This window comes from Fusarium verticillioides, chromosome 1 (genome assembly GCF_000149555.1).
Source record: "Fusarium verticillioides 7600 chromosome 1, whole genome shotgun sequence".
Taxonomy (NCBI): domain Eukaryota; kingdom Fungi; phylum Ascomycota; class Sordariomycetes; order Hypocreales; family Nectriaceae; genus Fusarium; species Fusarium verticillioides.
The window spans coordinates 4,021,735-4,049,569 of NC_031675.1; the positions used below are offsets into that span (position 1 = coordinate 4,021,735).

General features: G+C 49.9%; 6 protein-coding genes across 8 annotated transcripts; 4 read left to right on the forward strand and 2 right to left on the reverse strand.

The window, feature by feature from the left end:
* The first annotated feature begins 5,923 nt into the window (after nt 1-5,923).
* On the forward strand, nt 5,924-9,200 carry FVEG_00743 (hypothetical protein). Of its 2 annotated transcripts, XM_018887338.1 has the most exons (3): nt 5,924-7,212; nt 7,290-7,504; nt 7,606-9,199. In XM_018887338.1, exons 2-3 carry the CDS (start codon nt 7,399-7,401, stop codon nt 8,943-8,945), a joined length of 1,446 nt encoding a protein of 481 aa, XP_018743085.1. In that variant the 5' UTR covers nt 5,924-7,212; nt 7,290-7,398; the 3' UTR covers nt 8,946-9,199. The 2 variants fall into 2 exon arrangements, with proteins under 2 accessions (XP_018743085.1, XP_018743084.1); XM_018887337.1 differs by having other exon boundaries at nt 5,924-7,504; nt 7,606-9,200.
* Nucleotides 9,201-9,657: 457 nt separating this feature from the next.
* FVEG_00742 (V-type proton ATPase subunit A) lies at nt 9,658-12,451 on the forward strand (the record flags this gene model as incomplete). Its single annotated transcript, XM_018887336.1, has 6 exons — nt 9,658-9,786; nt 9,851-9,929; nt 9,982-10,877; nt 10,954-11,995; nt 12,049-12,228; nt 12,279-12,451. 6 exons carry the CDS (start codon nt 9,658-9,660, stop codon nt 12,449-12,451), a joined length of 2,499 nt encoding a protein of 832 aa, XP_018743083.1.
* A 229-nt stretch (nt 12,452-12,680) lies between these two features.
* Nucleotides 12,681-13,340, reverse strand: FVEG_14724 (hypothetical protein; the record flags this gene model as incomplete). The annotated part of the gene is made up of 1 exon (XM_018903695.1): nt 12,681-13,340. One exon carries the CDS (start codon nt 13,338-13,340, stop codon nt 12,681-12,683), a length of 660 nt encoding a protein of 219 aa, XP_018743082.1.
* A 16-nt stretch (nt 13,341-13,356) lies between these two features.
* FVEG_14723 (endoribonuclease YSH1) lies at nt 13,357-15,626 on the reverse strand (the record flags this gene model as incomplete). Its single annotated transcript, XM_018903694.1, has 4 exons — nt 13,357-13,797; nt 13,852-14,983; nt 15,324-15,421; nt 15,474-15,626. 4 exons carry the CDS (start codon nt 15,624-15,626, stop codon nt 13,357-13,359), a joined length of 1,824 nt encoding a protein of 607 aa, XP_018743081.1.
* Nucleotides 15,627-16,056: 430 nt separating this feature from the next.
* FVEG_00739 (hypothetical protein) lies at nt 16,057-18,933 on the forward strand. Its single transcript, XM_018887335.1, has 2 exons — nt 16,057-17,628; nt 17,677-18,933. The coding sequence occupies exons 1-2, from the start codon at nt 16,359-16,361 to the stop codon at nt 18,336-18,338; spliced, it is 1,932 nt and encodes a 643-aa protein (XP_018743080.1). The 5' UTR covers nt 16,057-16,358; the 3' UTR covers nt 18,339-18,933.
* Nucleotides 18,934-19,100: 167 nt separating this feature from the next.
* Nucleotides 19,101-21,119, forward strand: FVEG_00738 (hypothetical protein). Of its 2 annotated transcripts, XM_018887334.1 has the most exons (5): nt 19,101-19,349; nt 19,415-19,481; nt 19,578-19,670; nt 19,982-20,742; nt 20,795-21,119. In XM_018887334.1, the coding sequence occupies exons 2-5, from the start codon at nt 19,470-19,472 to the stop codon at nt 20,814-20,816; spliced, it is 888 nt and encodes a 295-aa protein (XP_018743079.1). In that variant the 5' UTR covers nt 19,101-19,349; nt 19,415-19,469; the 3' UTR covers nt 20,817-21,119. The 2 variants fall into 2 exon arrangements, with proteins under 2 accessions (XP_018743079.1, XP_018743078.1); XM_018887333.1 differs by having other exon boundaries at nt 19,101-19,481.
* The last annotated feature ends 6,716 nt before the right edge of the window (nt 21,120-27,835 follow it).

Here is a 27,835-nt window from a genome sequence, read left to right on the forward strand (position 1 = left end):
CTTTTTTCGTCAAGGCATTCCGTCATCGGGGGCTGGTTTCTCCGGGGCTGCGGGTCGGGCCCTGTAAGCCTCTGTACTCCCTAGAGTTATAGCGTGTACAGTGGGCGCCGCCGCATTCGCAGCGCTAGGTGATTCTCCAAAATCGAATGGGAGTGGAAGGCAGACAGCCAGCCCATCCATCCAATCCATATCCCATCCCGCTTTCGTTTCTGCTACTACGCGTGCTCTCTTTTCTCCCCTCCTCATTATACACAATTCTTCTCACCACTTATGGCACCAGAGCGCAAAATGACCTAGCCTTTTGTTTTCTACCTGGCCGATACCAACTGTTACTTGCCTATTTACTTCCTGTCCACACCATAGCTCTCTCTTGAATCAAACTTTCTGCCGCCAGCTTCGTCCCGCCGTCTAACCTCGAAGTGATCGACCGAGCCGCCTCAGTCCTCTCTCTCCTCTTTCGCGTTTTCCACCATGAAGTCGGCCAAGGCGCCCGCGGCGGAGAACTCGTCGCACCGCCGGTCGCAGCCCGTCCGTCAGACTCGTACGAACCCTTCGCGAAGCATCGCGAACTTGGGTCGTTCTGGTGGTGCTGGCAGAGACTCAATCGGCGGTGCCGAGCAACCCATCGACATTTTCCCTGCGATTACACACTTTGCTGATGCCATTACTGCACTCCCAAAGGAACTCGTTCGGCATTTTACACTCCTCAAGGAGGTGGATGCCAAACTTTTCACCCCCGAAGATCAGCTCTTCCGACTTGTTGAAGCTGCCACCAACGCTCCTCTTTCCGAGGCACGTCCGAACAACGAGGCATCCAGCGCCAATGCTCCTGGTTCGGCGCCTATGAGTGCGCAGAATAGCTCAAGTGGTATTGCATTCAACAATAGCGTCCAGAGCGTACCTTCAGTCGATGAATCGAACAGGGATGCTGTTTTCGACCCATCCAATCTTCCTCGTCGTCACCTTTTTCGTCAAACCGCGCTCAAGATCCAAGAAATGCTTGTCTCGCTCGAAGAAAAGAACCACGTTATCTCGACAGCCAACGAAGCACTCGAAGCCCAGCTCACTCGGATTGAAGATGTCTGGCCTCACCTAGAAGGCGAATTCAGTGACGAGGCCAAATGGGGAAGCACCACACATTGGGCATATCCCGAAAATCGCTTCTCCAAGGCCTCTCATGTCGATCGAACACGGCGCGACGGTGCCGCAGCCATATCTGCAGCTGCGCAGGCCCTTGCTGACGAGGCAGCCGCTAGAAGCGATGCTCGCAAGCAGGCTGTACAAGCAAAGAAGAATTCGAGAAACCACAACAATAATCATAACCACTCTAATACTCATAACCACGATTCGGAGGCAGACGACCATGACGGCAAACACAAGCCTGAAGCTCCAAAGAAGACAGCCAAATCGCGGAAGACAGCAACAGCGACAGCGACAGCGACAGCAACGGAAACTGCCAATGTCGGGCTGGGCATTTCTACGGCTGCGACTAACAACGGCAACCCGCCACAGAAGCGACGCAAAGTTGAAAAGACGACTAATGGTGCTGCGGCGACAGCAGAGCGTGCAATGAGCTCGGTTTTTGGAAATGCTGCACCGAAGGCAAAGACAACAAGCCCTAGAGCAACTCCCGCACCCGAAGCACCTAAGAAGAGAAAAGCTCTTCCTTCAGGAAGCGGCCAGTCCAAGAAGAGGTATGTCCCAGAATCTGTAGGAGATGCTCTAAAGACAGGTTCTAACATGGTGAACTGTAGCAGAAACGGCGTAACTGGTTTATCCAATTCAGTCAACTCGTCGCCCGTCATCACAGAGCTACCTGAGCCAAAGCTACCCCCTGTTCGCGCATCACCAGTACCGGTTCCTACTCCAAACCCGGCTCGGACTCGTTCGCGACAGAACTCAATACAGACTGTTAACACGGATAGCAACAAGGCAAGGCCAACATCATCGGCTTCTAATAAACCCAATGGCAATGCAGCTAGCACACCAGCCGCTGGAACTCCAGCGGTTAGTGCACTTCGTAACGGTGCCGAAGCCAAGACTCCAAAGGAGACGAATGTACCGATCAAAATCGAAAATCCTAAGAAAGAAGCCGAGAAACCAGAAACCGCGCCAGCGCCACCGGCACCTACTCCTACCACCACTGCCACCATCTCCACCACCACTACAGCCGCAACCACCAGTGCTGCTACGACTGGCAGCAAGAAGGACACCAAAAAGCCGGAGGAGAATGATCGCAAGAGCGAATCGCTACCACCAGTTCCACAGACGGCCACAGTCACAACAAAGAGTGGGCGCGCCAGTAAACCATCAACGCCAGCATTGGCAACGTTCCAAGAAGCAGTACAGCCCCGAGCACGCTCATCGAGGAACAATGACGGAACTGGTACTGGAAAGAAAAACCAGAAGAAAGCTGTACCTACCATTCATGCAGCTGTTGCTGCTCAACTGGCCGAAGAAGATACGAACAGCAGCATGCAAGGCGACGAAGATGACGGCGATGTTGATGCAGATGAGCCAACATACTGTTACTGTAATGGGGTCTCCTACGGCGAGATGGTAGCTTGCGATGCTGTTGAGTGTCCTCGCGAATGGTTCCATTTGGAGTGCGTAGGACTGAAGGTCGCACCAACATCAACAGGCAAGTTGCTGCAATAGAGGACTGAACTATCAGACGAACTAAACGCTAACTTGTTGTAGCGAAATGGTATTGCGAGGACTGCAAGGAACGCCTCAAAGCGGGAGGTAAAAAGGCCAATGGTCGATAGAGGTCAGGCGACATTTGCGTGCCGCGAGTCACGGACCAGTCATGATGGCCTCATTTTGAAACCGACGATTGGTTCTAAAGCGAATTGCACTGCCCATAGACTGAACGGTCGAATGTATACGACAGACACATATGGCGTTTCCTTTGTTTCTTGGGATGGCGGTGGACGCGGTCATACAGTACCCGTTCCTTGTTTCTGGTGTTCTCAAATGGTTGAGGAAGGTTTTGTTGAACCAAGGGTTATGTTATCAAGTTCTCATCTGGAAGCGCAGATGCTGTATAGGGACTGGGACTATGCGCCCAGGTGTTATTCTCAATTCTATAGAAAGCGTTATGGTGTAGCGGGCGAAGGTGCGAATATGGGTGGAGAGTCAGGGGCAAAATGCGGGGGAGTTTGAGGGGTGTATATTGCATTGCATTACTTACATTGGCCCCCGCCTGGGGCGGAATGAATACACCGTTGGATTTGACCAATGGAAAGCACTTGCTTGAATTGTGTTAGTGATGATCGGATGAGAAGAGGCGAAGAGAAGAGCGGGAGTCCGGGGAAATGTCACGATGTTTGGGCTGGAGCTGATGGTGGTTAGGTCGGTTGTGCTCAGTGTTAAGATCACAGCCACCCTAGCCGAGCTTGACACCAAGGCTCGAGGGTGGTCCAGCCATGGTCACGAGGTTCAGGATGTAGACCGCTAAGAGCAAAATGTTAGGTAATTGATTTTCTGAGCCGCCAGAGTGCAAGGGGTAGCTTTGATGCATTGGCCAACGGCAGAGGGCGACAAGGGGGAGCTTCTATTATTCTGGTGGTTGTGAGGCTTGCAAGTGCTCCTTATCCGCGGTAGCGAAGCTAGGATCTGCAACTTGTTGAGGAGCAAAGGAACTAGGCTATGTAAGGAAAGTAAGGGGAGAGAGAAGGGGCGAGAAGAGAGAAGAAGAGAAGGTGTTTGGAAAGGTTTCGAGCTCAACAATATCACACGGAGATGGAGGTTCCGGGGGTTCGGAATTTGGAAGCGGGTTGGTTGGTTATTACCTGTCAGAGAGAAAGTGGGAGTCAAGTGACGCGTTGGAAGAGTGATGGAAAGTGAAAGTGACAGGCCGATCCGGGTCATGACGTTAAGGAAAATCCGGGGTAAATCTGTCCCTCTTAATGGCCGGTGTCATTTTTTGTCTGCTCCCGTCTTCGCCCTCTTACCTTCGGTGATAGGCTCTGGGGGGTGCGGCTGCGGGTACGCCGCGCTTATAAGCTGTAAATAAGTGTCCCGGCCGCGCTCCGAGTCCACTGGCGCAGAGAGGAGATCACGTTATTACACTCTCATGATGATTATATTCGTGATCGAACACAGATCTGGAAAGTCTTGACGATGGTGCCGAAATCCGGACATGATTCCGGGAACCTGCAATGGCGTTGCACAATGATGGTATTGTGAACCTCCTTTTCTGAATGATGGCGATCTTGGTTGGCATTCAACAACCTAGGTATTAAGGTGCCTCAGTCTGGAATGCATATCTGATGAGGCGGTGTCTATCCTATGTCATCTGGAGAAACAGCCGATATAGCTTAATTACACGATATTCCGGGGGGGACGAGCTGAGCAATCTCATCTAGGTCGGACACCATGAGGCACGTGCAACAGCTGAATCGCATGTTGCCAGGATGCTGGTCGTACTATGGCATATCATATGGTCAGTGTGATTCAGGAACGTGGTATGTTTCTTGGCTGTCTCTGCTTGGCAATTGGGGGTTGTTCAAGGCTGTTGATATTTCGAGATACTAATAACTACCGTACAATATTAGCCTGTTGTTACCACTGAAAATAGGACCCCGGCTGACATGTCTGGTCCCTCGGCGGCTGGAGTCGGTGTTCGTCTCCGTGGTCGGTCTCGGCCTGGCGTGTTTAAGCTCCAGTTGGCGTCGACTAGGGCCGGAGGAAACGGGGTGCCGGTAACGACGATGCCCACCCGAGAGGGTAATGTTTACTTGAAAGGAACTCTTCTAGAGGATCTGAAATCTGGGGACCGGCATCTTTGCCGGTTCTCGAAGGAAATGCCTCTCTTTTACGTATCGTTAGCATTTTTAGTTTCTCTCAAATTTGTCTTCTCTGGCGGGATCTGTGTCGAGGTAATTTGAGCATGAGTGCGGCGTTGTACATAGAATTGGGAGTGGTAATAAGCCGGCGGTGCAAAGCAGGTAAGGTATCTTGAGGCAAAGATACTCTTTTCGTACCGAGGGGTGTTATGCAGCGCCTCAAACTCTGCTGTTTTAAGACGGCCCTTGTGACCTGAGTGGCCACTGTACACTAGGTATAGTAGCAATGTCCCCTTTTTTCTTTCTTTTTCGCAAAGGTGCCGTTCTTGGGGCTTCTGGCTTGGGGGGTCTAGAAGAAACGGATGCTTAGAAAAGGCCATTGCCGAATCGCGTTGCTGGGCTCCCGACGTGGCCGACATTCTTTAGGTCACGAGGATCTCGGCGAATCTGTCAATATGTTATTCATTAATTTCGAGATCCGGGGCTTTTTGATGCAATTCCTGTGAAACGAAGGCGGGGTCGTGTTGTTTCTATTACTCTACAGGTGCAGCTGTCCATTCGCTGACGAAGGATGTCATTATATTACGTTTTGCTACGTTACGTTTGGTTATTGTTGAACTGTAGTAAGAATCCACTGGCTGGCTCAGGAAAAAGGTTGTCTCGCATAGAGGAGGAGTACTATTAGGTAGGTAGGTAGGTAGGTAGGTGGAAGAGCCTTGTCCACAGACTTTATAAGTGCAAGTTCGTATAAGTGACGTGATCTTCCATGTTGCAAGTTGTACAGCATATACATACGTCAAATGAATACATGAAGACGCAATGCAAGATTCTGGGGTAAGGCAAGGACATGACTGACTGCCTAGACTGCCTGCACTGTAGAAACATCTGATGGTCAGCAAGATGATGTGCAATTTGACGTGTTGTTGCCAAGACGAGGTTTGACAAAATTAGCAGACGGACAAGCAAAGGCAGCTGGGGAGTTGATTTTTTCTGTTAGTCTTGGCTTCTCAGCGAGGTCGTTCTCATTACCAAATCTCGACGTGTTTCGTCCAATCGAGTGAGTGGCACACCTCTTTTTTTTCTTTTAGGCCGATCCGGCGTTAGCGGCTGCAGCGAAATTCTTTTCTTTGTTTGGACATTAGATCTCTGAGCGGCAACGGCTTTTGACATCTCATTACTCGCTAATAATTCATCATTGGGCGGTTCTCTTCAGAATGGATGGATACTTTGTGAGCTGCGACATTCATCCTTGACTGACCGAGATTTCATGATGGATGGACATGGCGTCGACTGTGACTGTGACAGTCCAGGTAATGAATGACTGTGACAGACAAGCCATGGTGTCGTGTCGAATGCTCACCTGACGTCTCCAGACCCGAAAAGTCCATCCAGTCTTTGATTTCTATTACCCAATATTGTGCGATCCCGAGCTAAACAAATGCCCCGTGCATGAGTATGAGGTGCCAAACACCAACACAAGCGTCCCTGGACTGGCCCCAGTGGCGCCGCTCCTTAGCCTCTTTTCCTGACTTACTGTTGCTCATCGTTCGGGGTTCGCCTTGAATCTTGCCTTTTCCCTTCCTTGTCCTGCTTGTCTCGTCTCGGTCTTGGGTCTTGGATCCCTTTCCCTGGCGTTTGGACCCTCCGGTCCCCCGTCATGAGGTCCCCATTGAGGTCCCGTCCCTAGTTCCATTACCCATTCCTTGTCCTAGTCCTAGTCATAATAAATGGTTGTTGTACTAGACTAAACTTCATGGAGTTGCCTCGTGGAGTCGTTCGTTCGTTTATAACTATCCCCAAGCCCCCGAGCCCTGATGCGCGAGTCGCTCTGTTTCTTCCTTTATGATTCCAGATTATTTTGACGATAAGAAAGTATCCTCTGACCTTTAGATCTTATCTCTTGGTCATCATTCTCTCCGAGTATCGCAAACCATTTCGTCATCGCTTCTCGCCGCCCTCTATCGGCCTAAGCTTAACAATACCTACTACAGACAGCACCGTATAGCAACAAAGACTCCGGATCCGGTGGCTCATAGAACGCCACTGCTATTTCGTGAATATTCTTTTTATCCGAGCCTGATATTTTTGCCAACCGTTTGGTTGGCGATCTTGTCCCTACCTAGCCTGCCTACTTAGACTATTCCTCACCTGACCATTCCGTCCTCTCTCGCTGAGGTCGGCGATTGCATATCTTTATATCTTTAATTGAATGGCCCTCCCTCTTAGCCCCACGCACCACGCGGTGCCTCAGTTTGACCTTTCTGCTCTGCTCAAGGCCAAAATGTCACGCCCCGAATCTCCCAACAGCAACAGCGACAAGACTGCTCGATCGTCCTTCTCGTCTGTCCGAGAGAACGATGATGGCCTAGCCCAGACTTTTACCCGCTCAAAGATTTCCTCCTACACTCAAGGGCCGGAAGAGGTATTCGATGAATCACCCTCACCCTCCGCTGAGATTGCACAGCCGTCTTTTCAGGCTCCTCTGACGCAGCCTCACAGTCGGCTTCATGGCTTCTGGTTCCCCGCGGACAACTTTCGCGGATGGAAGCAGATCCCCATCAAGGGCAAATCCGCCAGCCGCAGTTGCGAGGATCTTCACAAGCTATCCATGACATGGAGCTCTCCAGCACCTCCCGCCGTCACTGAGAAGGCTTCACCCAACAGCTACCAGGCCGGATCTTCTCCTCTCGAGAGACTTCCCAGCGAAGTTTTGGGTACGTAAACTTGCGCGCATCGCATGCCAAACAGTTCAGGAACCCTGCTGAACCCCGGTCCCAATTATATGACACACCTTGTACTAACATGTCGATCACAGGTGCCATTATCGACCTTCTCGTCATCGAGATCCCTCCCAATGGTCTTACACCACGAAATGCCGACCTTATGGCTCTTCTTCTTACTTCGCGATCTATTCATGCTGCGACTCTCAACACACTCTACCGCCACATCACGATTCCTCACTCTCGCATCTTCCGAAAGTTCCTCGCAACCATCACTGAGTACCCCGCGCTCGCATCTATTGTGCGGCGGCTCGACTTTAGCCACTTTAACCCCTCCACCATCTTCTCTACTGCAAGCGAGAGAGCCCAGACTCGAAACCTGACTTCCGAGACCCTCTACAAATGTCTCGAGCTAACCCCATACCTGCAGGAGTTCCTGGCGCAAGAGTACATCGATGAGGATCTTGGACCTGATGTTATCAAGAAGCTCTTCTTCGAAATGCCCCGGCTCCAAGCCATTGACTTTTGCGGCTGCTCCTCTCCTTCTTTCAAGAATTCGTTCACTAGCCTCCTCCAGGCTCAGTGGCCCGATTCCTTGACTCTTACCCGTATTTCGTTCCACAAGTGCCTGAACCTGCCAGGCTCCGTCTTTGAGGCCATCCTACCTCGACTCGAACGAGCTACTCACCTCGATCTTGCTGGAACCAGAGTGACCGACAAGGCGTTGCAGAGCTTGCCTGAGACGGCAAGACTTACACACCTGAACTTGGCCAAGTGCCGAGAGTTGACCTCTGAAGTTGTTGTCAAGTTTATCACAACTCATCCCGCGATCATCCAGACCATCACTGTCCTTAGCCTTGCTACCAATGCCAGCAGCCACCTCCTGCTGGGCAAGGCGGATGTTGATGCTATCCTTCCCCGACTGCCCCCTACCCTTCGATCGCTGAGTCTCAAGGGTAGCAGAATGGATCCTTCCCAGATTCCCCTTCTCACCCCTCTGGTCCAGCATCTGGAGGAGCTTGCTATTGGCCGAGGCCTCGATCTTCGTGACATCCACCAGCTCCTGTACCAAGCCCAGGAGTGGATTCCTCACAGTCTCCGATACCTCGATATCTCCGACCTGGACACTATCATCGGTAGTGCCAGCGCACTTCTTACCCCTGCCTCCGCCCCGCTGCAGGTTATTGAGCTCGAAGAGCGCGCATACGAGCGAGCGGCCAAGGCTAAGAAGAACCTTGAACGTGCAGGATGGACCCCCAAGGAGTTTGGAAGCCGTTACTGGCTAGTCCGCTTGAACACCGATGGAGCCTCTCTAGACAGCGGCGCCCGGTGGTGGAAGCTGGGCGCTGAGAGCTGGGGCATGAGGAAGATCCCGGTTGCGGAGGCCGACGTCGGAGGCATGTATGGCACGTTCATGTTCGGCCGAAGGCTGTAAAATGCCAATCTCCGATACCAGTTGCACGGATCTTTCTACTCTCATATCATTGTTCTAAAGGTGTTATGGTTTGATTCTATGGGTAGATTTGGATTGCATATTGATTTGATATCCCGGCGCACAGCGGTCAAAATTAGCGGTAAAAGCAAAGTCATTTTGATGGGAAAAAGCGTTCTGAAGCATGGATATGGCGAAGGAAAACGTGTAGATAATCAATAATGGCTTTCATGAAATGATTCATCTTGATTGGTGTAACTGTGAATGTATGGATTGTGTGAGCAAATAATCTCTGTTGCTGCTTATCCAACGTTAGTATGATGGATGGCTGTCTGTATCTGCTTGCAAGAAGTTATGCTAAGGCCTCAGCCTATCAGAATTTAGACTATGCATGTTCAACCATTTCGAGACTATGCAATTTATAAATATGCGGAGGTTACCATTGATCTTATCTTTGGTCTAAGAAGGGGAGATAATATCGATAACCTAACTATTCTTAACCTCAATCAATCTCGCAGCTTTCCCGTGTGGCATATAGCTTGATGTGGCGTTATGATGCCGGTGGCTGGACGAGATCACGTGGCAGCTAAAACCGGAACAACCAGGGGCCGTGGCAAGAACAGCCTCCTGCGACGTAACCGCGCCAAAGCGTGCCTTGCTCCTTGAATAAGCTCCAACTTCAACGACATATACAGCTTTGGTGCTCGACGGCATCATGGCTCCTAAACCGGATACCCCATTCCGCTCTGCGGACATGAGCATGGTACAGCTCTATGTCTCTAATGAAATCGGTCGCGAAGTCGTTACGGCCCTCGGCGAGCTTGGTCTCTGCCAATTCCGCGATGTAGGCAACAATCCATCAATTCTTGCATCAAGAACCGAGGCTAATCCATCGGTAAATCATGCAGCTTAATGAGGATGTCAGCGCATTCCAACGCACTTTTACTCAGGAGATTCGGCGACTCGACAATGTTGAGCGACAGCTGCGTACGTCATCCAAAGGGATCCACCACGAACATACGAATCTAACACATTGCAGGATACTTCTACGCTCAGATGGATAAGATCGGAATCCCGCTCCGAAAGCTGGACCTCGACGTTGAGCGACTTGCGTCTCCCTCAACTTCCGAAATTGACGAGCTTGCTGAGCGAAGCCAGAAGTTGGAACAGCGAGTATCTGCCCTGAACGAAAGCTACGAGACTCTGAAGAAGCGCGAGGGCGACTTGACCGAGTGGCGATGGGTCCTGCGTGAGGCCGGCAGCTTCTTCGACCGCGCCCACGGAAATGTCGAGGAGATCCGCGCTTCTACTGACAACGACGATGCTCCTCTTCTGTCTGACATCGAGCAAAACCAGGGTGGCCCCGATGCCGAGCGTTCTTTCTCTGGCATGAATATTGGCTTCGTCGCTGGTGTCATTGCTAGAGACAGAGTCGCCTCCTTCGAGCGTATCCTCTGGCGAACTCTGCGCGGTAACCTTTATATGAACCAGTCTGAGATTCCCGAGCCCTTGATCGATCCTACCAACAACGAGGCCATCAACAAGAACGTCTTCGTTATTTTCGCACATGGCAAGGAGATCCTCAACAAGATCCGTAAGATCTCCGAGTCCATGGGTGCTGATGTGTACAATGTCGACGAGAACAGTGATCTTCGACGAGACCAGATTCACGAGGTCAACAACCGACTGGAGGATGTACAGAACGTTCTACAAAACACCCAGGCCACTCTTCAGGCAGAGCTTAAGCAGATCTCTCAGTCGCTGTCTGCCTGGATGGTTCTTGTCGCCAAGGAAAAGGCCGTGTATAACACTCTAAACAACTTCTCCTATGATAGTGCTCGGCGAACTCTCATTGCCGAAGCCTGGGTACCTACCAATGATCTTCCCCTGATCAGGACGACCCTTCAGGACGTTACTAACAGAGCTGGCCTCTCCGTCCCTTCTATTATCAATAAGATTCAGACCAACAAGACGCCGCCCACTTACCTGAAGACCAACAAGATCACCGAAGGTTTTCCAGACTATCGTCAATGCCTATGGTACCGCCACGTACCAGGAAGTCAACCCGGCCATTCCTGTTTTTGTCACCTTCCCTTTCCTATTCGCTGTCATGTTTGGTGATTTTGGCCATGCCATTATCATGCTTTCCGCTGCTCTTGCTATGATTTACTGGGAGAAGTCTTTGAAGAAGGGTACCTTCCAGCTGTTTGCCATGATCTTCTACGGCCGCTACATTGCTCTGGTCATGGCTGTTTTCTCCGTCTTTACCGGTCTCATCTACAATGATGTCTTTTCTATGTCCATGACTCTCTTCGAGAGTGCTTGGGAGTTTAAGAAGCCCGAGAACTATACCAACACTACAAGCATCGTTGCCACTCTGAGGGAAGATGGCCACCGTTACCCCTTCGGTTTGGATTATGCATGGCACGGAAGTGAGAATGACCTCCTCTTCAGCAACAGTTTGAAGATGAAGATGAGTATCCTTCTAGGCTGGGCACACATGACCTACTCGCTCTGCTTCTCTTACATCAACGCTCGCCACTTCAAGAAGCCCATTGACATCTGGGGCAACTTCATCCCTGGCATGATCTTCTTCCAGTCCATCTTTGGCTACCTGGTTATTTGCATTGTTTACAAGTGGTCTGTTGATTGGCTGGGCACTGGCCGCCAACCTCCTGGACTGCTCAACATGCTTATTTACATGTTCCTCCAGCCTGGAACCATTCCTGAGGGCGAAGAGCTTTACGCTGGACAGTCTGTTGTCCAAGTCATTCTCTTGCTCTTGGCTTTCATCCAAGTCCCCATCCTCCTCTTCCTCAAGCCTTTCTATCTTCGATGGGAGAATAGCCGTGCTCGCGCCAAGGGTTACCGTAGCATAGGTGAAACCTCCCGAGTTAGTGCTTTGGACGGCGATGATGAAGACGCCAATGGCCACGGCAACAGCTTCGACGAAGATGGCGAGGGAGTTGCTATGATCTCCCAGAACATTAGTGAGGAGCATGAGGAGTTCGAGTTCAGTGAGGTTATGATCCACCAGGTCATTCACACAATTGGTAAGTTGTTCCCGATTTACATTGGCGATGCGATTTTATTAACAAATGGCTAGAATTCTGTCTGAACTGTGTCTCACACACTGCCTCTTACCTCCGACTTTGGGCTTTGTCTCTCGCTCATCAACAGCTGAGTATTGTGCTTTGGTCCATGACTCTTGGCCCTGCCCTCAAAATGAGCGGCGTTGTCGGTGTCATAATGATTGTTGTCTGTTTTACTATGTGGTTCTTCTTGAGTAAGCATTGCCAGTCCCTTCTATCTTGCTTGTTCACTAACGCATCCCAGCCATTGCTATTCTCGTTTGTATGGAGGGTACCAGTGCCATGTTGCACTCCCTGCGTCTCGCTTGGGTCGAGTCGTTCTCCAAGTTCGCAGAGTTTGCCGGTTGGCCCTTTGCGCCTTTCTCGTTCAACACCCTGCTGGAAGAGTCGGAAGAGCTCAAGGACTACTTGGGTTAATTAGAAGGGTTCGCGTATATGTTGTCTTTTTTTTTTATAGCAGTAGACAGTGGTATTTTTATTGTATCATAGGTAGCATAGTGCAACATTAAAAACTCTGGGCTTTTGCCAAGTTTTCTAACTTAGAAGTCAAGCTGTTTGATAGGCATATTGCCCACGTAATGCCTTATAACTATAGAAACAAGCCTTCTTGTACATGTCCGTGAACGTTTCTGGAGCTATATCCTCTTCATCCCCAAAGAGGTGCTGTCACCTCGACAGCTCTCTCCACCACCGCTCTCACTCTGTCTGCAAAAACCTTGTTGTTAGACTCAACCTCGAGGTCTTCCAACCAAACCGTAGCATTCATCCTGTCCACCTTAATGGACACTCCTGGCACAGGAATACCGATCTTGTGCAGTCTGTCAATCTCCTTCTGTTGTCTCTCCTGGAGTTGTGTATCCTCACCATCCTCCTCTGTCTTCATGGCATCATCGGCCTCATCCTTCTTGATCTTATCTTCGGCGTCCTCTATATCTGGCAGTTTGGGAGTCGTGACTGGAGCAACGTTGTCTTGACCGAACTGAGCTTCGAGAAACCAGAGAAGACGCTCAAGGCGCTCCTCTGGGGAAGCAGAGTGGTGAGGGTTCACATCAGGCAGCTCGTGCGAGTGCGAGTGCTTAGCGGAGGAGCGCTTCACAGCAGCAGGAGAACTCTCCACGGAGAAGAGAACAGCCATGACGGAGTCGGCAATGCCGTCGTTGAGCATATTGCCCTCCCACTCGAGCTCAACCTCGCCGTTTGTGCGGTATCGGACTGAGACACATCCCATGACGAGGTAAGCTGCAACGAGGCTAGCAACCTCTTCATCAGCATCCTCCTGCTTCGTTTCCTCGCCATCCGTGATCATATGATCGCCGTTTCCATTACTTTGGCCATTCTTCCCACGACGCATCTCGGGGGAGTTCTTCGATGTTGCCAAACGTGCCCTCCAGAGCCCACTTGACGAGGTCGACACCTGCAGCACTGAGGGTCAGGCGCTGCTTGCAGGTGATGGTGGTTGTGTTTAGACCCGCGTACTCTCGGAGATCCTCGGGCGCCATGAGAGAAAGCTTGAAGTCGTTCTGGACGAGGACGCCAGTAACGAGAGGAGGTGCAGCACTTTGATCAGGATGAATGCTCTGAGGAGGCTGAATCGATGCAAGTTTTCCAACGACCTTGGCAGTCTTATCGGCTTTGAAGGGGATACGAAGCTCTTCACAGTTGCGGGGTGAGTAGACTTTGACCTTTGCTGTTTTGTTTGCGTTGAGAGAGAGGAGTTTGGATTTGAGACGCATCATGTTGTGCTGTTCGCCGTGAACAAGAATCTGTGACAAACGTTAGCATAATGTTTGGTGGTGAATGAGAGGAGGCAGACGTACAACGACAGGGGCTGCAACTTCTTCGATAAATTCACGGTTCTCAACGCCATCAACGTGAGCCGCGAACGAGTATTCCTGAACGCTACACCTTCGAGGAATGAGGACTTTCTCGCCATCTCCTCCGGGCATTCGACGAGCACCCGCCATACTACGAGACATGACTGCCTGGATCTGATCAGGTTCTTGCATGATCTGCTTAGCCATTGTGCCTTCGACACTGTAACCCGTGATGATCACACCGTTCTTCTCGCTGGGCGCCCACCGTTCTAGGAGCTCACGGCTGACACCATTCTGCAGCATACCAGGACTGGCAAGCATGACACACCCGCCAACATCGTCAAACCTATCCAAGTTCTTGAGAGAACGGATGTACTTAAAGTCCCACGGTCCACCCTTACCAGCTCCATCGCCAGACGCCTCTGCCTCGACCATTCGCTCACGGAACAAACGCTTGATGTTGTCGTTCATGGCACCAACGTAGGTCTGGTAGATAAGCATACACTTCCTGGCAAGGTTACTGGCATAGTAGATGGGGTACTTCTGGAAGTCAGCATGCTTTCCCCAATACTCGTCCAGAATCAGAAGCAGCTCCTGAGCTCGTCCGAGGGCAAAGACTGGCATGAGGACGCGACCGCCTCGGTTGAGGATACTTGTGATGGACTTCATAAGGGCCTGCTCTCTCTCTAGGCGAGGGACATGAGAAGCAATGCCGTAGGTGGATTCAGTGATAAGAACATCAATCTTGACGCCCTTTGGAACCTCCGCTGACACTAAATGTCGATCTTGTTCGCGAGAGTAGTCACCTGTGAAGAATATGTTGAGGCCAGCAATCTCGATAAGGAACATGGCAGCACCAAGAACATGGCCGGCAGGGTAAGGGGTGATTCTGATGGAGGAGATAGTATGGGTTGTGTGGTAGTCGATGGCCTCGATCTGAGGGAATGTGTTTAGATGGTCTTGCTCAGTATACACTGGCTGTGTAGTAGGATTCGATGAGGTATTGCCTACTCGAACACTATCCTGAATGAGCCACTTGTAGATGGCCTTTGTGGGATGGGTCATAAAGACACGACCCCTGAAGTTCGTCTTTGCGAGAACGTATGGTAAGGATGCTGCATGGTCGATGTGGAAACTATGGCTGATTAGCTGGGATCCTCTGGTGGCATCTGGCTATCTAGAGATAATATTGGCGACTGGCGATTCGGGACAGGACGGCATCACAAGGACGAACAGCAAGGGCGTAAGGTAAGGGAACGGGCAAACTGTATTGTATTGATCTGGCATACAAGAAAGCAAAGTCGTGGGTGTCGTCATCACGCGAGCACGATACAGGCCGCGATAGCACGGCGCAATACGAGGCGGTTCTGTACCATCCGTTCTATCACATCACATAATATCAAAACACAAAGTCGTCCCTCGCCCTGTCCAGCCTATGTACATCGTCGCGGGAGCGGAAAGAGGGGGTCGCTTACTGGCTGATGAGAAGAACATCGACGGTGCTAAGATCGAAATCGTCGTAGAAGGGCAGTGCGGCGAGTCCATCGTATGCGGGGTGTTGGCCGGCGTCAAGCTGGTAAAGGGCATTAGACAAGTATGCGATAGACTTATCGACCTGTTCTTACCATAACCGTCTTTCCCTTGTATTGAATAATATGACACGACCTTCCCACTTCGTTTCCTCCTCCTAGGCAAAGAAACATAAGTTCATCTGAAGGATCCACTGGCTCTTCCGCCGCAGCCGCGTTCATGGCGGAAGCCTTTCGTTTGGATGCCATGGTTGTAGATCCGCCGAGCTATGGTCCAGCTCACATTCGACGTCGAGGTTCTATATAGATTATTAGTAGAAGCAGCCTTCGGCCACAAGCTGTCTGATAGAAGGCTGCAGTACACAGCTGATGAAACTGCAACTGGCCGCAGGGATAACAAAAGAGATCGGATCACTATCTCCGTATCAATCAATGAATGGATGAATGAATGAATGAAATAGGCGGGCAGTACGGGCAAAAACGAGGCAGACGCGTTTCTTTGAACAATGAACGGATAAAAGCCGGCGTTTATTTGACGGGAGCTTGCTTAATTATTAGTGGAGGAGGTGGCTTTCAAACAGAAAGGGATCCAACCGACGTACGTATTTTACGGGAGGAGGCTCTGCGCACGTGACGTTAAAACTACGCGACCTCCGTTTTACAGGCAAAGCTGCCTCCTTCACAGCCAACCCGCAGCGAGTTAACACCTTCGCCCAACGACGATATCCAGCCCCTCCATCTCGAAACGAAGTTTGAGCGCTTTCGAATAGCGGATCTCTCACCTGCCGAACCTTTTCACAGCGTTTCCGAGTGCCCCGCCGAGATTCAGCGCGTCGGATGGGAGGCGTCGCGATTGATTTGACAGGCTCATCTGCCTGCTGAGCTAACACACTCAACTCACGCATTTCTTGCAACTTCCTTTATTCTGGACCGGGGCTCGCCTCTCGACCGACAAAGCAGTCACCAACGGGAAAATTCATCATGGCTCAACCTCAGCCTCAGACGCAGATGCAGGTGCCGCCTCGCGCATTCTCTCCGCCGCAGCATTCACCCTCGCCTGCCGCGTCGCAGACCAACTTCGCCCTCCCACCGCAGAAACGAGCTCGAACCGACGGGCCATCCTCGCAACCCGAATCGCCATATGCCACATCCCCTTACGCCGCGAGTCCAGGTGCTACTCCAGGTGCTACAGCTACGCCGCCTGCTGGGACTGGATCTCCTGCATTTGCGCAAAGCCCTGCTCTGCCGCAACCGTATGCTACACCTTACACCAACGGCCACACAACGCCTGGCCTTAATCTCCCTGACGTACGACCGAACTCAACACCCCCTATTCAGCAGACTCAGCAGCTACAGCAGCCCATACCTCAATATACCAATGCCACAATGACTCCTGTTCCTGTACCCACTCCTGGTCAGCTAATGACCCCAACTCCTGGCCCCGGAGTCATGGGGCCTCCCCAAAGGCCAGCAGAGCGACCAACAAAGGATTACGAATACGATGTGACAGATTCACTTGCCGGTACTGGCATCGACCTTCGAGCTGAGGAGCAGTATATGAACGACCTGTATGCGACCGGTTTCGACGAAGCGCGGACGGGCTTTGCCCACCAGCCGCCGGGGCCAAAGTCGAGCTTCTACGGTGCCGGACCAGCAAATCAGCCTGCCCAGTCTGTTCCGGATCAACCACAGGATCAGTTTGCTACACAGCAAGCGGAGAGGGCTTGGTCAGAGTCGTCGATGCGACTTGCACTTCAGCGGACACAGGAGATAAGTGATCCTTTTTTGCTGGTCGCTTTGCTGCATCGACGCGCGGACAAAATTGCACGAGAACACCACCTGGCGCTGAACCTGGACCTGAAGAACAACAGTCAAACCATGGGAAAGATGAGGCTTCCAGAACAATTTCCCGCGCCAAAGGTGACGGTTAAAGTGACTCCAGGCCCAGATTCGACCATGGTTCATACAACCGGCTCATACATCCCACACGATGCTTTTCTAGTTGATCAGTTGGCATTGATGTCTATTGCAACAAAGCAGCGACTCCGAGAACTAGTGGAAGATGCACATGTAGTGGCAACGAATAGGCAAAAGACATCTCATGGCGACATACCTGAGGAATGGATTCCAGCGGCAGCTCCTATGAATGCTGAGCCCCTCGAGCCCATTGAGAAGCCAGCGGATGCAGTCAACGGTGTCGACGGGACCCCTGTGGAGAGTGCGAACGGGGATAGCACGAATCCACTGAAGCGTAAGTGGAACCGGCAGTACGTATTCAGTTTTTACTCACACTCTACAGGTTCCAGCGATGTAGCTGGATTGACCAACGGCGTGCCTCCAGTTAAGCTGCCTAAAGTGTCGTCGTATATGACAACGACGATGCGGGACCTTGCTAGACAGGAGCGTGACTGGGAAGAGGCACGACTCCGCAAGCGCCAGAAACGCAAGGACGGTATACCAGACTCGGGAGCCACGACATCACGTGCTGGTAGCGTGGCGCCTGGCACTCCTGGTTCTGTAGCGCCAGAAGCTCCAAAAGCAATGACGAAGAAGGAGATGAAGAAGAACCAGCAGATGAAGGCTGCTGAAATTGACAGTCATCAGAGCCAAAACACCACGAGTAGCCTCTTTGCTGGCTTCGGAGGTAAGGGCGGACTGTTTGGTAAAAAGAAGGCTGGCAAGACATACGACTGGATGACTCGAGGCAGCGGAGCCAGCACGCCGACCAGAAACGTTGCGGGTGCCGGAAAAGGGCCCGGAGGGCTGGGAGCGACGCCGGCACCTGCAAACATGGCCATGACTACCGAGGGCCGCAATCGACTTGGCACGTGGAGAGAGGACAAAGAAAAGGGGCGGAATATCCAGCTTCGCGACTGGGTTTCAGTATTAGAAAGGGACGGAAGAGAAGGCAAGGCGCTTCAAAAGGCGTACCTTTACCTGGACGCATCGAACCCCAAATAAACACAGCACAGCACAGCACATCATAACAAACTATAGCTATCAAAATGCGGCGAGGTAATGGGATAGGGAAGGTGTGAGATGAGATTTCGTGACACGGCCAGGGCTAGGGATGATCAGCTAGCGGAAGAAGATACCCTGCGCAGCGTGCATGGCTTGATATTACTTAGCACGGCGTTTTATGTTTTTCTTACTAAAGGCATGACTGTGGGGACAGGCAGTCCTTATTTTCTTCATTTTGGCATGCACTATAGGAAATGAATGGGAGAGGGTAGCTTTTGACGGCATGAAGATTGGGGATTCTTTTGAGACTGAGGGAAATTCGACAATGCTGTTTAGGCGTACACAGTAGGAAGATGGGTGCGCCATGTATTTCTTAGGCTTTTCTTTCAGCCATTTTCACCCTGCTTTTCTGAAGCTTTGGAGCTCAGCGAAAAGGGCTATAGTTTGGGAAGAGAGGTGAAGGGACAAGGGCCTTCTAGGGAGAGATGAAAGAATAGACCCCTTATGGACTTGGCCTAACCTGAATTTGAACTTGAACTTTGAGTTGATCTCGTGATGAGTCTTTTGTTGGGCGGAAACATTCCTATGTTGTAGCAAGGGAGAAATGGCTCTTTGACCTTTCCATGCGATAGATAAGCAAGGGGAGACAAGAGAACTTTAAGACCCTGACCCAAGTGATAGAAAGATACTCAGATAATTTAGTATAAGTTAAGGGGATCCATTGTTAAATTTATTGATTGTGGCATCCTCTTTTTAAGTCCTATTGAGAGTCAATTACAAATGCTTCGTCTGTCTGATGTGCTTAGAAAAGTGGGACTCACAGCTATTGCGGAATCGCCATTTCCCCTCCCTTGAATCATCAACAATCAAAGAAAGTTCAATTCTTTTCTTGTCTCTACAATTTAATTGATTCTTGAAAAAGGGCCCAGATTGGCCTGTTACAAAGAAACATAGTCAACGCCACATTCTGTTGAGTTCAACACAAGCACGCCCTCACCTCAAAGTCTCCAAGTACTTCCCGATTCAGTCACAGCCACAAGGGAGAGAGGGAGACTAATTAAGCACCCAACAACTAGATCTCGTACCCGTTCGGGAGGATTCGTGCTCTTGGCGATACGGGAGGCGATCATCATGGCAATCGCGGTTGGTTCACAGAGTTCCTCAGTCTAGTCTTGCTCTATTCAGAGATCCCTTGCTTCGAGCCGGTATGGACTATCGTATCTAACGGCATGGGCCTAGGCAATCGGCCAGATCTGCTCAACGGCATCGATCAAGGGTAATCTGGAACAATGTGTCAAGTTGGTGGCGAGTGCGGCGCGGGGTCAAGCAAAAGTGAGTTGAAACTGAATCTCGTTGGGTCTTGTTGGGCATGTAAGAGTGTCTAGCCTCGAGGAATCTCTCCATCCCTCGATCGAGATGGGACACTAGCGATTCGACTTGTCAGTTGTCGTAAGGAGACACATGATCTGGATTCGAAGGGGGCCGTCGGTTCGTGGAACCGTGAGACATGCCTTAGGGTCCAAGCTGCAAGATCTCTTTACGTCGCTTGGAATATGTCTCATTGTATACCCAAAAGGGCGATACTTCTCCTCGGGTGGCTTCTGATCTTGCGCACACGGTATACTTACATGCAGCCATGCTAGGTACTCTTCCTCCCCGAGGCTTCAGACTATATCGCCCCAGATGGACAGACATCGCTGCAACTTGCAGAGCCACAGTCGACATCACCCTTCGTAAAGGGTCTCCAGGAGGCAGCTCGTGAGCACAGCGTCGCTATTCATGTGGGTATTCACCATCGTGAAGAGGGCCAAGACCAGTCAAAGAGGATTCTCAACCGTGCGTTGTATATCACTGCCAACGGAGACATCAACGACGCAGCAACATATGATAAGCTCCATGTATTTGACTATGGCAGTCTAAAGGAGAGTGCAACAGTGCAGCCTGGAATAAGCCTGACAGCACCGTTTGACTCCCCCATAGGCCGCATCGGAAGCCTCATCTGCTTTGACTTGCGGTTCCCCGAGGCAGGATTGGCACTCGCACAGCCAGGACCTCACAGCGCATGGAAGAACAAGCCAGCGCAGATCATCACATACCCAAGTGCATTCACCCTTCGAACAGGTGCAGCACACTGGGAGACTCTTCTCCGAGCCAGGGCCATTGAGACACAGAGCTATGTAATTGCAGCGGCACAAGTTGGACGACATAACGAGAAACGAGCTAGTTGGGGACATAGTATTGTCGCTGATCCATGGGGGAATGTAGTCCTGAAGTTGCAGGGCGAGAAAGAGGGAGAGCCTCAGGGGACTGCTGAGGATGGCGCGGAGGGTGAAATTGGGTTTGTTGATATCGACCTTGAGCATTTGGAGAAGGTTAGGAGGGAAATGCCTCTTCAGAGGCGAATGTGAGTCGATCCACCATCTATGGGCTCTACCTAGGTATGCTAATAGTTGCAGTGATGTTTATCCTGAGCTGTAATCCAGACAGGTAGACTATATTAGATCTAAAACAGCTTGTAGAAAATACTCGATACGGAGTCATACCCAGTCAGTGGATGAAAATGCGAAGCCTCTCTATGGCCATTTGTCCAAGTGCCGGGGCTATTGGAAAGTGTTTTACAAATATTCGCAATGATATAGATACAGAACTACTACCTTCTGATACTCAAGAGCCGCAATCAAGATACGACTTAGCATGAACTATTATTATGCTAAGCGGTGTTTTATATGCACAAATTTTTAAGCGACTGCTTCTCAAATGTTATATGTTCTTTGCAGCCAATGCAACTCATGTTTTGTAATAATATGAACATTTGCAATCTCTCTGACTTACTCGCTGAACCAGGCATACGCAGAAACATTTGACCGAAGATCTAATCTGATTCTTTGGAAGACCTTAATCAAACCGTTTTGAACCCTGAGAGCCTGAAGTGAGACAAGCATATTGAGATTCCCACCGGTCGACCATTGCGGTTTAGCATGCGAGGAACACCTGTCATTCACATTGCCACCTGAGGCTCAAGCGATAGCATCATCCCTTGAGGCTTGATGGCTTGGACCCTTCCAGAGTACGGCACTCGCCGAAGGGCACGGGGAATGACAACCCCAGCTCCCGTACAAGAGAGATTGACCATGATCAAGGCCAAAGCCAAAGCAAAGCTCAGCCCCGTAAGAATCAGGACCGACAGAATGGATCGGTACTGCACCGTACATCAATAAGTCCCGGGTGGCTGGGACGGCAAGCAAGGGTATCTGGTTCCGAGAGACACATGACCGTATCCATGCTGTTGAGCTCCTGGAAGAGATGAACTGTCTAGGTAGGCGAACGGTAGAAGAACAAGGGTTGAGAAGAAGACAGGCTGAAATAAACGCTCATTCACAGGAACCATTTTGTTTGACTTTTCTTGTTCTTTGGTCGGACATGGATTTCATACTGGATAGCATGAGTAAGGATATAAGCATGGATATGTATGGGCTTGTTTGAACAGCATGTAATGGGAGAAGAAGACAAAAACAATGCCGAGATGACGATCTGTCAACTTTGGCCCTGTCCACTTCTGGGGATGCTCCGTACTGTACGGATAGCCTCGGTCCAACATGTCTCCATAGAAGCAGAAAAAGAAGTTTTCTCTTTCTTCTTCTCGCACGAGCCCCCTTTCGCTATTGGTTGACATGTAGTATGTACTGTAAGTACTGGGAAACTTTGCCAGCAACTCCCCGGATGGAGAATATGTATCGTGGTCTCAGCTCTTGGTGTTTGCGCTTAGTGCTGCGACGTTGCAGCCTGGTCTTGGATGTTACCAAGTTGCTGGGTTCGGTAGAGAGAAAGCAGAAATTTTTCTCGGTCTTTCAGCCTCGTTGTGAAACGGTTTTTTTTTTGTTTTTGGTCCGTGTTGGGTTTGGAGAAGGTATATCGGGGCGGTATTCCGTTGAGGATGATACTAGCTGTAACGCAAGGCAAGGCTGATGATATGATCTAAGTCATATTATAGATACTGTATGCGAATATAGGTACTTGGTACTTGGGTGCCTTGCATCATGTTTACCTGGCTAATTATTGAAGTTGAGATACTGAAGTGGCTGTCTTAGTGCCCAATGCGGTTGTGACGGAAGCACATGCCGAGTGATAGTGTTGGGGTAGACCATCGCGATCATTAACTCAATCGTGTCTTGACTAGGTAGGATGACTAGTTTTCGTCGTATTGTATCCCTAGTCCCTCGTTTTTTTTGTTTTTTTTTATTACTGATTTTTTGCTTCTTTCCGCTACCCTTGACCTTTGAGGTTGAATAGTTAGTTACAGCCTCATCCTTTGCAAAGTCGCAGGAGAAACAACAAACCTAGACAAACGCTTTGATTGTATCCACTTGATTGATACCATCACCGAGCATGAGGTGAGGTCAGGTCAGGGCGCTATAAATATGGATACTTGGATGCTTACTGTGTGAATGTTAGAGACACGCCTCGTTGACCCCTGTCCTTGTCCTTGTCCCTGTCCTTGTTCTAACTCATGCTCCTTCCTTGTCGATATCCCATGTCCATGCAAGATTCCCGTCTCGCTTCTTTGATTAATCAATATGCACAGTTGGTGCTTCCATTTTTTTCTTTCTTTCTTTCTTTCTTTCTTTCCTTCCTTTTTCCTTCTCGTATTTTTCCTCCGTCTCACTCCCTCCCTCCTTCCCCCGTCAAGGCCCTTGCACCTTGCACCTTCCTTTCGCTTCGGCTTCTTCTTTTTCTGCACCTGCCTGAAGAAAACCCACTCTCCATCTCACCCTCCCAACGCTTCGGTCCCGGGAGCCAGGCTGCATTAGCCCGGTTTCACCATGACCAAGACGGCAAAGGCTCATGTACAATCGGTACGTACCGGTACATGACGCAGACTTGGGATGAGGGAAGGTTCTGTACCCCAGCCTAAAGAAGGAAGCTGTCAATGTCATGTTGCATTAGTCTATTTACCATTTTCAGGGGTTAGTCGACTTGGACTCAATTCGTTTTTATGGCATCCATCTCTACCTTATTGTACCTTGCTAGCTGAGTTGGTAGCTCACTCATTATTCATGGCGCAGACTAAGAGAAGAAAGAAGAAACAGTAATGTGTGTTTTTGTCTTTGCTTCTGGTGTCCGTCTGGAATATTGCTCTTTCTGTCTCAGTTATTCTTTTCTTTTTCTTTTTTCTTTTTCTTTTTCTTGCTGACTGAGTGAATCTGTTTTATCGTTTGTCTCTTTTCTCATTATGACGCCTCATTCCTTCACTTTATGCAAGGCACCGTAATTAACCTTTTTGTCTCATTTCGTCTTGTTAGGTTGGCCATTAATGGATGTTGGCTTTGTTTTCTCATTCCCATCAATCATCATTGCTTCTTCTTCTGAGTCAAACAGTATCCGTACATACATAGGCACATACAATGCCTGATTGTTTTGTTTTCTCTTTTGACGGGGGATCTGATCTGTTACTCTGTTTCAGTTCGTATTCAAACGCAAACTTTTCTATTCTCGTAGTCAAGTCAACCCAGCCAACCTCGCAAACAAACCGTCGGTCGATCCGATCCGATGCAATCCAATCAATCAAGACTCTTCTCTCATAAGTTGCTTCTTTTGCTGTCTCGTTGCGACTCGTATCTGTACCCCGGCCGCCAGCGTCTCTCCTCCTCTTCTTCTTCTATTTCTGATTAGCTACCGAGACAAGACATTGATTGTTTGTTTGACAAGTACTGCAGCGTTGTGAGACGGGTTCTTGACTGCAAGGTACGGAAGGATACTGTACGTGGAACGAATCAGCCTCGGCTGGTAATCTTCTGCTTCTGCTCGTGTCACCGAGCGCGAGTCTCTAGCTGAACCTGTGAGATTCTTGCTGAATGTAGTGGGTGGCATGTTAAATCAGTCTCTATTAGCCCATCTTTGAATCTGGACCTCTTTCTCATCGCGTGATGCCTGCTCTACCTTATCTTTCCATATCTTGTCCTTGGTGTATGTATTCGTTTTCGTTTCTGAGGGCAACCAACAAATATCACCTGAGGACTTGGCCACAAACATTTGCTCTATGATCTAGGTACCTAGGTATCTTATCTACTCTTACGGTTATGAAACGGGCGACATTCAAACGCCTCCGGGACAAGGATCTCTATCACGAGAAATCTAGCCGCCATCCAACAACTCTTTTCCCCTCTGATTATGACGAAACACTTTTTTCTCCCTTTCTGACTCTTGACTCTGTCGCTTTGACTTTCCAAGCGCCGGAATCAGCCATCCGTAGTCCTCCCTCCCGTCATCGTCATCATAGTAGCTGAATCATTGCGTGTCAAGCCCAAGCCGCCCCCCCCCCCCCTTGAAAGTCAATTAACGAGCTACCATTGATTCATTGCCCGAGCGCCAAAACCAAGGTCGGACCTTGTTTCAACTGGAAAAAGTATGTATTTGGGCAACATTTTTACTGACTCGTTTCTGTCGTAAATATCAATGCCCGCCCCTTGTCCAAAGTTTGTTGTCATAATCTCGCACGAGGCGCGTTTATGCTAAATTGCCTACCTGCCCATGTACGGTCGGGTACTGTACTAGAGTATTAACCCAACAACGATGCTTCAACCTTGTAGCACTTTTACAGTGACATCCAATCCATTAATTACATTTTTAATTAACGTCGGGTGTTAATCACCTACCCATTTTCCTCCCCTTCCCGATAGATTGCATTGGTACAACTCTAGACTGGGCTCTCTCTTCGTATTCAACCCATTCATTAGGTTCTCTAGATTCTAGAGTATTGGCCATTCATTCCCTGCCTTACCTAGTAGTAAAGGTGCTATCCCATTCTCAAACGTAGACATCCATCACATTCCAGCCCAACCCCAGTAGAGAGTACTAAGGGATAGATGGATAAAGTTATTGGGTACTTTCTTTGTACGCGCGCGTCACCCCAACCAATCTCTTCTGTAAGAAGCACGTAGTTATTGTTCCCTTGGCTGATACGAAGAGAAAGTAATTGTCTAGTCACTACCTACTACCTAGGTAGGTATGAATGTGCAATGTAACAAACGTACGGATACGTCCCCCCAGTCCTCGGAATCTTCCAACTTCTCCCCGCTTCGTCATCCACTACCCGCTCGTCACACAAACTACGGCTTCGAGCATACCTAGGTAGCAAACAGTCTTTCAACCAAGTGGTTTCCGTCTTCTCCTCCTCGCCTCGACGTTTCCAAACGAGGTAAACGCAGCGAGTATGAGACAACTCACCCACCAACGATTATCTGGCCTAATCCTCAAAATAGATTTTTTGCGATACCCATAAGTCACATGTTGCATCCGAGGCCGCAAATTGTTGAACATTTTCCATTATTTGTATTTCTCTCCTCGTAGTCTCCGTACGCTGTGTAGCTAAAAAGTCTTCCGTCTTATAAAATAATACTATACAGTCTAGAGGCTTTAAGGGGGAAGCGCGTAGTAGGGGGTATCTTCTATCAATCCTGAGTCCAGCCCAAGTGCTCTCTCAACTCGGCCAGGGCATCGTATCGCTATCCTCTTCCCCCTCCTCAATCCTCTCCCAATAGTCTTGCCATGTCTTGTACACCAATACAGAAATAGTACACGGGAATACAGCAACATATCCCTCTGCTGTTGGTCCTCCCGTGAGGGAGCCCAGACCAAAATAGAAATCCCATCCAGTAATAATAAAAAGTAACGCGAGGGAAACAAGAAAAAGAAACGAGACGCTGGGTAGATGGAAAAATGTGCAAGTAAGGTGGGAACCAAGACGGAACGTCGACAGAGAGAGAAAAAGAAAGCAAAGGTAAACAAAGTCCCCAAGTCTATATGCAAAAATGAACATCTTTTCCCATCCGGTTCCCAGTTTTTTGTGATCCTAATCCGAAACCCTTGCTCAAATGAAACTCCAAAATATGTCCCCGTGGCATTCAATCTTCCTGGCTGCGTCGTCAGGTCTTCCTTGTCTCTGCTCGGCTTCAGTCATCTGCTTCCTCTCCCAGTATACTCGCCAACCCTTGTCGTGCTGTGCTGTGCTGTGCCGCGCTTTTCTGTGGAGGCGATCTGAGACATTCCCATCCCAGCCAGATCTGCATTCCGACTCAGAACGCCCTGACGTGAGTGGGTGCTGTAGGTTCAGATTGGTAGTCGAGGGAGACTGTGGATACCGGAAGAGACGACTCGAGACCTGAGCCGACAAAGACGCTGCTGTCAAGATGAAACCCGAAGACAAGAAAATAAAACAAATCCCTTTTTTGGTTCCCGTCTATGTTCAAACGCCGCGTTGCTGAGCCCAATATGATAAAACAAACTTCGCGTCGCCACGAATCAGGAAGTGTGAAAAAGAAAAATCGGCACTCATTCAAATCAATGAGTGCATTCGTTCCCAAGAAAAATGCCCTTCCTTTGAAAATTCCGCTTGCTGCTGGGAAGCAAGGGATGGCTCCGAGCCGTTGTGTATATGGTTTTCGACAGGAATGTGTATTAAAAAGTGTAATCGGAACGCATTAAGAGCCGGGAGTTATTCGGCTCCATGGCTGCTGAAAGTGATTAAAATGATGTCGTAATTAGAAAAGTCACCTAGAGTCGAAGGGAAGACAGGCGGAAGAGTGAGAAGTGTGCGTCTGTAACAGTACAGCTGCAGTGTCGTGTCATCGCCGGACAGGCCTAACCGCCAGCGTGGCCCGGCTTTGGCGTGGTCGTCAGTCGCATTAGGCTGGGATAAAGGTAGAGTTTATCCAATAATCCAAGCGAGATGGCCTCTTATGAGGGTCTGGGGCGGGGCGGGGGCTTGGGGCAGCCGGTTGTGTCGTAGGCTCCTCGGCCCATGTTAGAGGGTGCTGATGATCCTTCAATCATGTTGTCTGTTGTTGCGAGAATGTGTAAACGAATGAGTTGTTGCTTTTCAGATTGCTGCTGTCTTGCTGGTCAGTCATGCTGCGGTGGTGAATCAAGTGTGCAATGTATATGGCAAGGCGGAAGGGCTTTGGAAGTATATATAGGACAATGGAGTGAACAAAGCCGCAGACTGTTATTGGTATCTCAAAGGAAGACCAAGACAGGCACCAGCGCGAGGACTTTGAGGTGATTTTGGTAAGCGATTTTGACTTACAAGGAATACTCGTCTTGGTGCGACAGAGTGTACAAAGGGTATTGAGCGAATGTGAGCGCGGATTGGCTAAAGGATTGAAGCGACAGAGAAACAGGAAGCCGAATGGTATTCAAGATGCGAGCGTCACCAATATAATTGGAGCGTGTTTCGGACAGGCAAAGGAGTGGTGGTAAGTGGTGGTTGAGTTTGGCGAGAGACGTCGGCACCGGAACGTTGGAATAGGCAACACGAGCGAGAGATGATGTCGCAGACGTATTGGTATTGTAGATGAACGAAGGGCGGACAGGTGCGTCTCTTGAGGAGTGAGTGAGAGAAAGGGGGCTCGTTACAGGTGGATGTGAGAGAAAGTTATGCTTTTTGCGCAACAGCCCAAATAAGTAACAAGATCCAATAAGGGGAAACCTTTTTTTTTTAT

Bases quoted from the DNA above. Each gene is read 5' to 3' on its own strand.
- FVEG_00743 (XM_018887337.1), top strand. From the start codon at position 7,000: ATGGCCCTCCCTCTTAGCCCCACGCACCACGCGGTGCCTCAGTTTGAC. The intron at 7,505-7,605 runs GTACGTAAACTT...TGTCGATCACAG, and splicing joins ACTTCCCAGCGAAGTTTTGG to GTGCCATTATCGACCTTCTC.
- FVEG_00739 (XM_018887335.1), top strand. From the start codon at position 16,359: ATGGCTCAACCTCAGCCTCAGACGCAGATGCAGGTGCCGCCTCGCGCA. The intron at 17,629-17,676 runs GTAAGTGGAACC...CACACTCTACAG, and splicing joins TAGCACGAATCCACTGAAGC to GTTCCAGCGATGTAGCTGGA.
- FVEG_00738 (XM_018887333.1), top strand. The intron at 19,671-19,981 runs GTGAGTTGAAAC...CAGCCATGCTAG, and splicing joins CGGCGCGGGGTCAAGCAAAA to GTACTCTTCCTCCCCGAGGC. The intron at 20,743-20,794 runs GTGAGTCGATCC...TAATAGTTGCAG, and splicing joins ATGCCTCTTCAGAGGCGAAT to TGATGTTTATCCTGAGCTGT.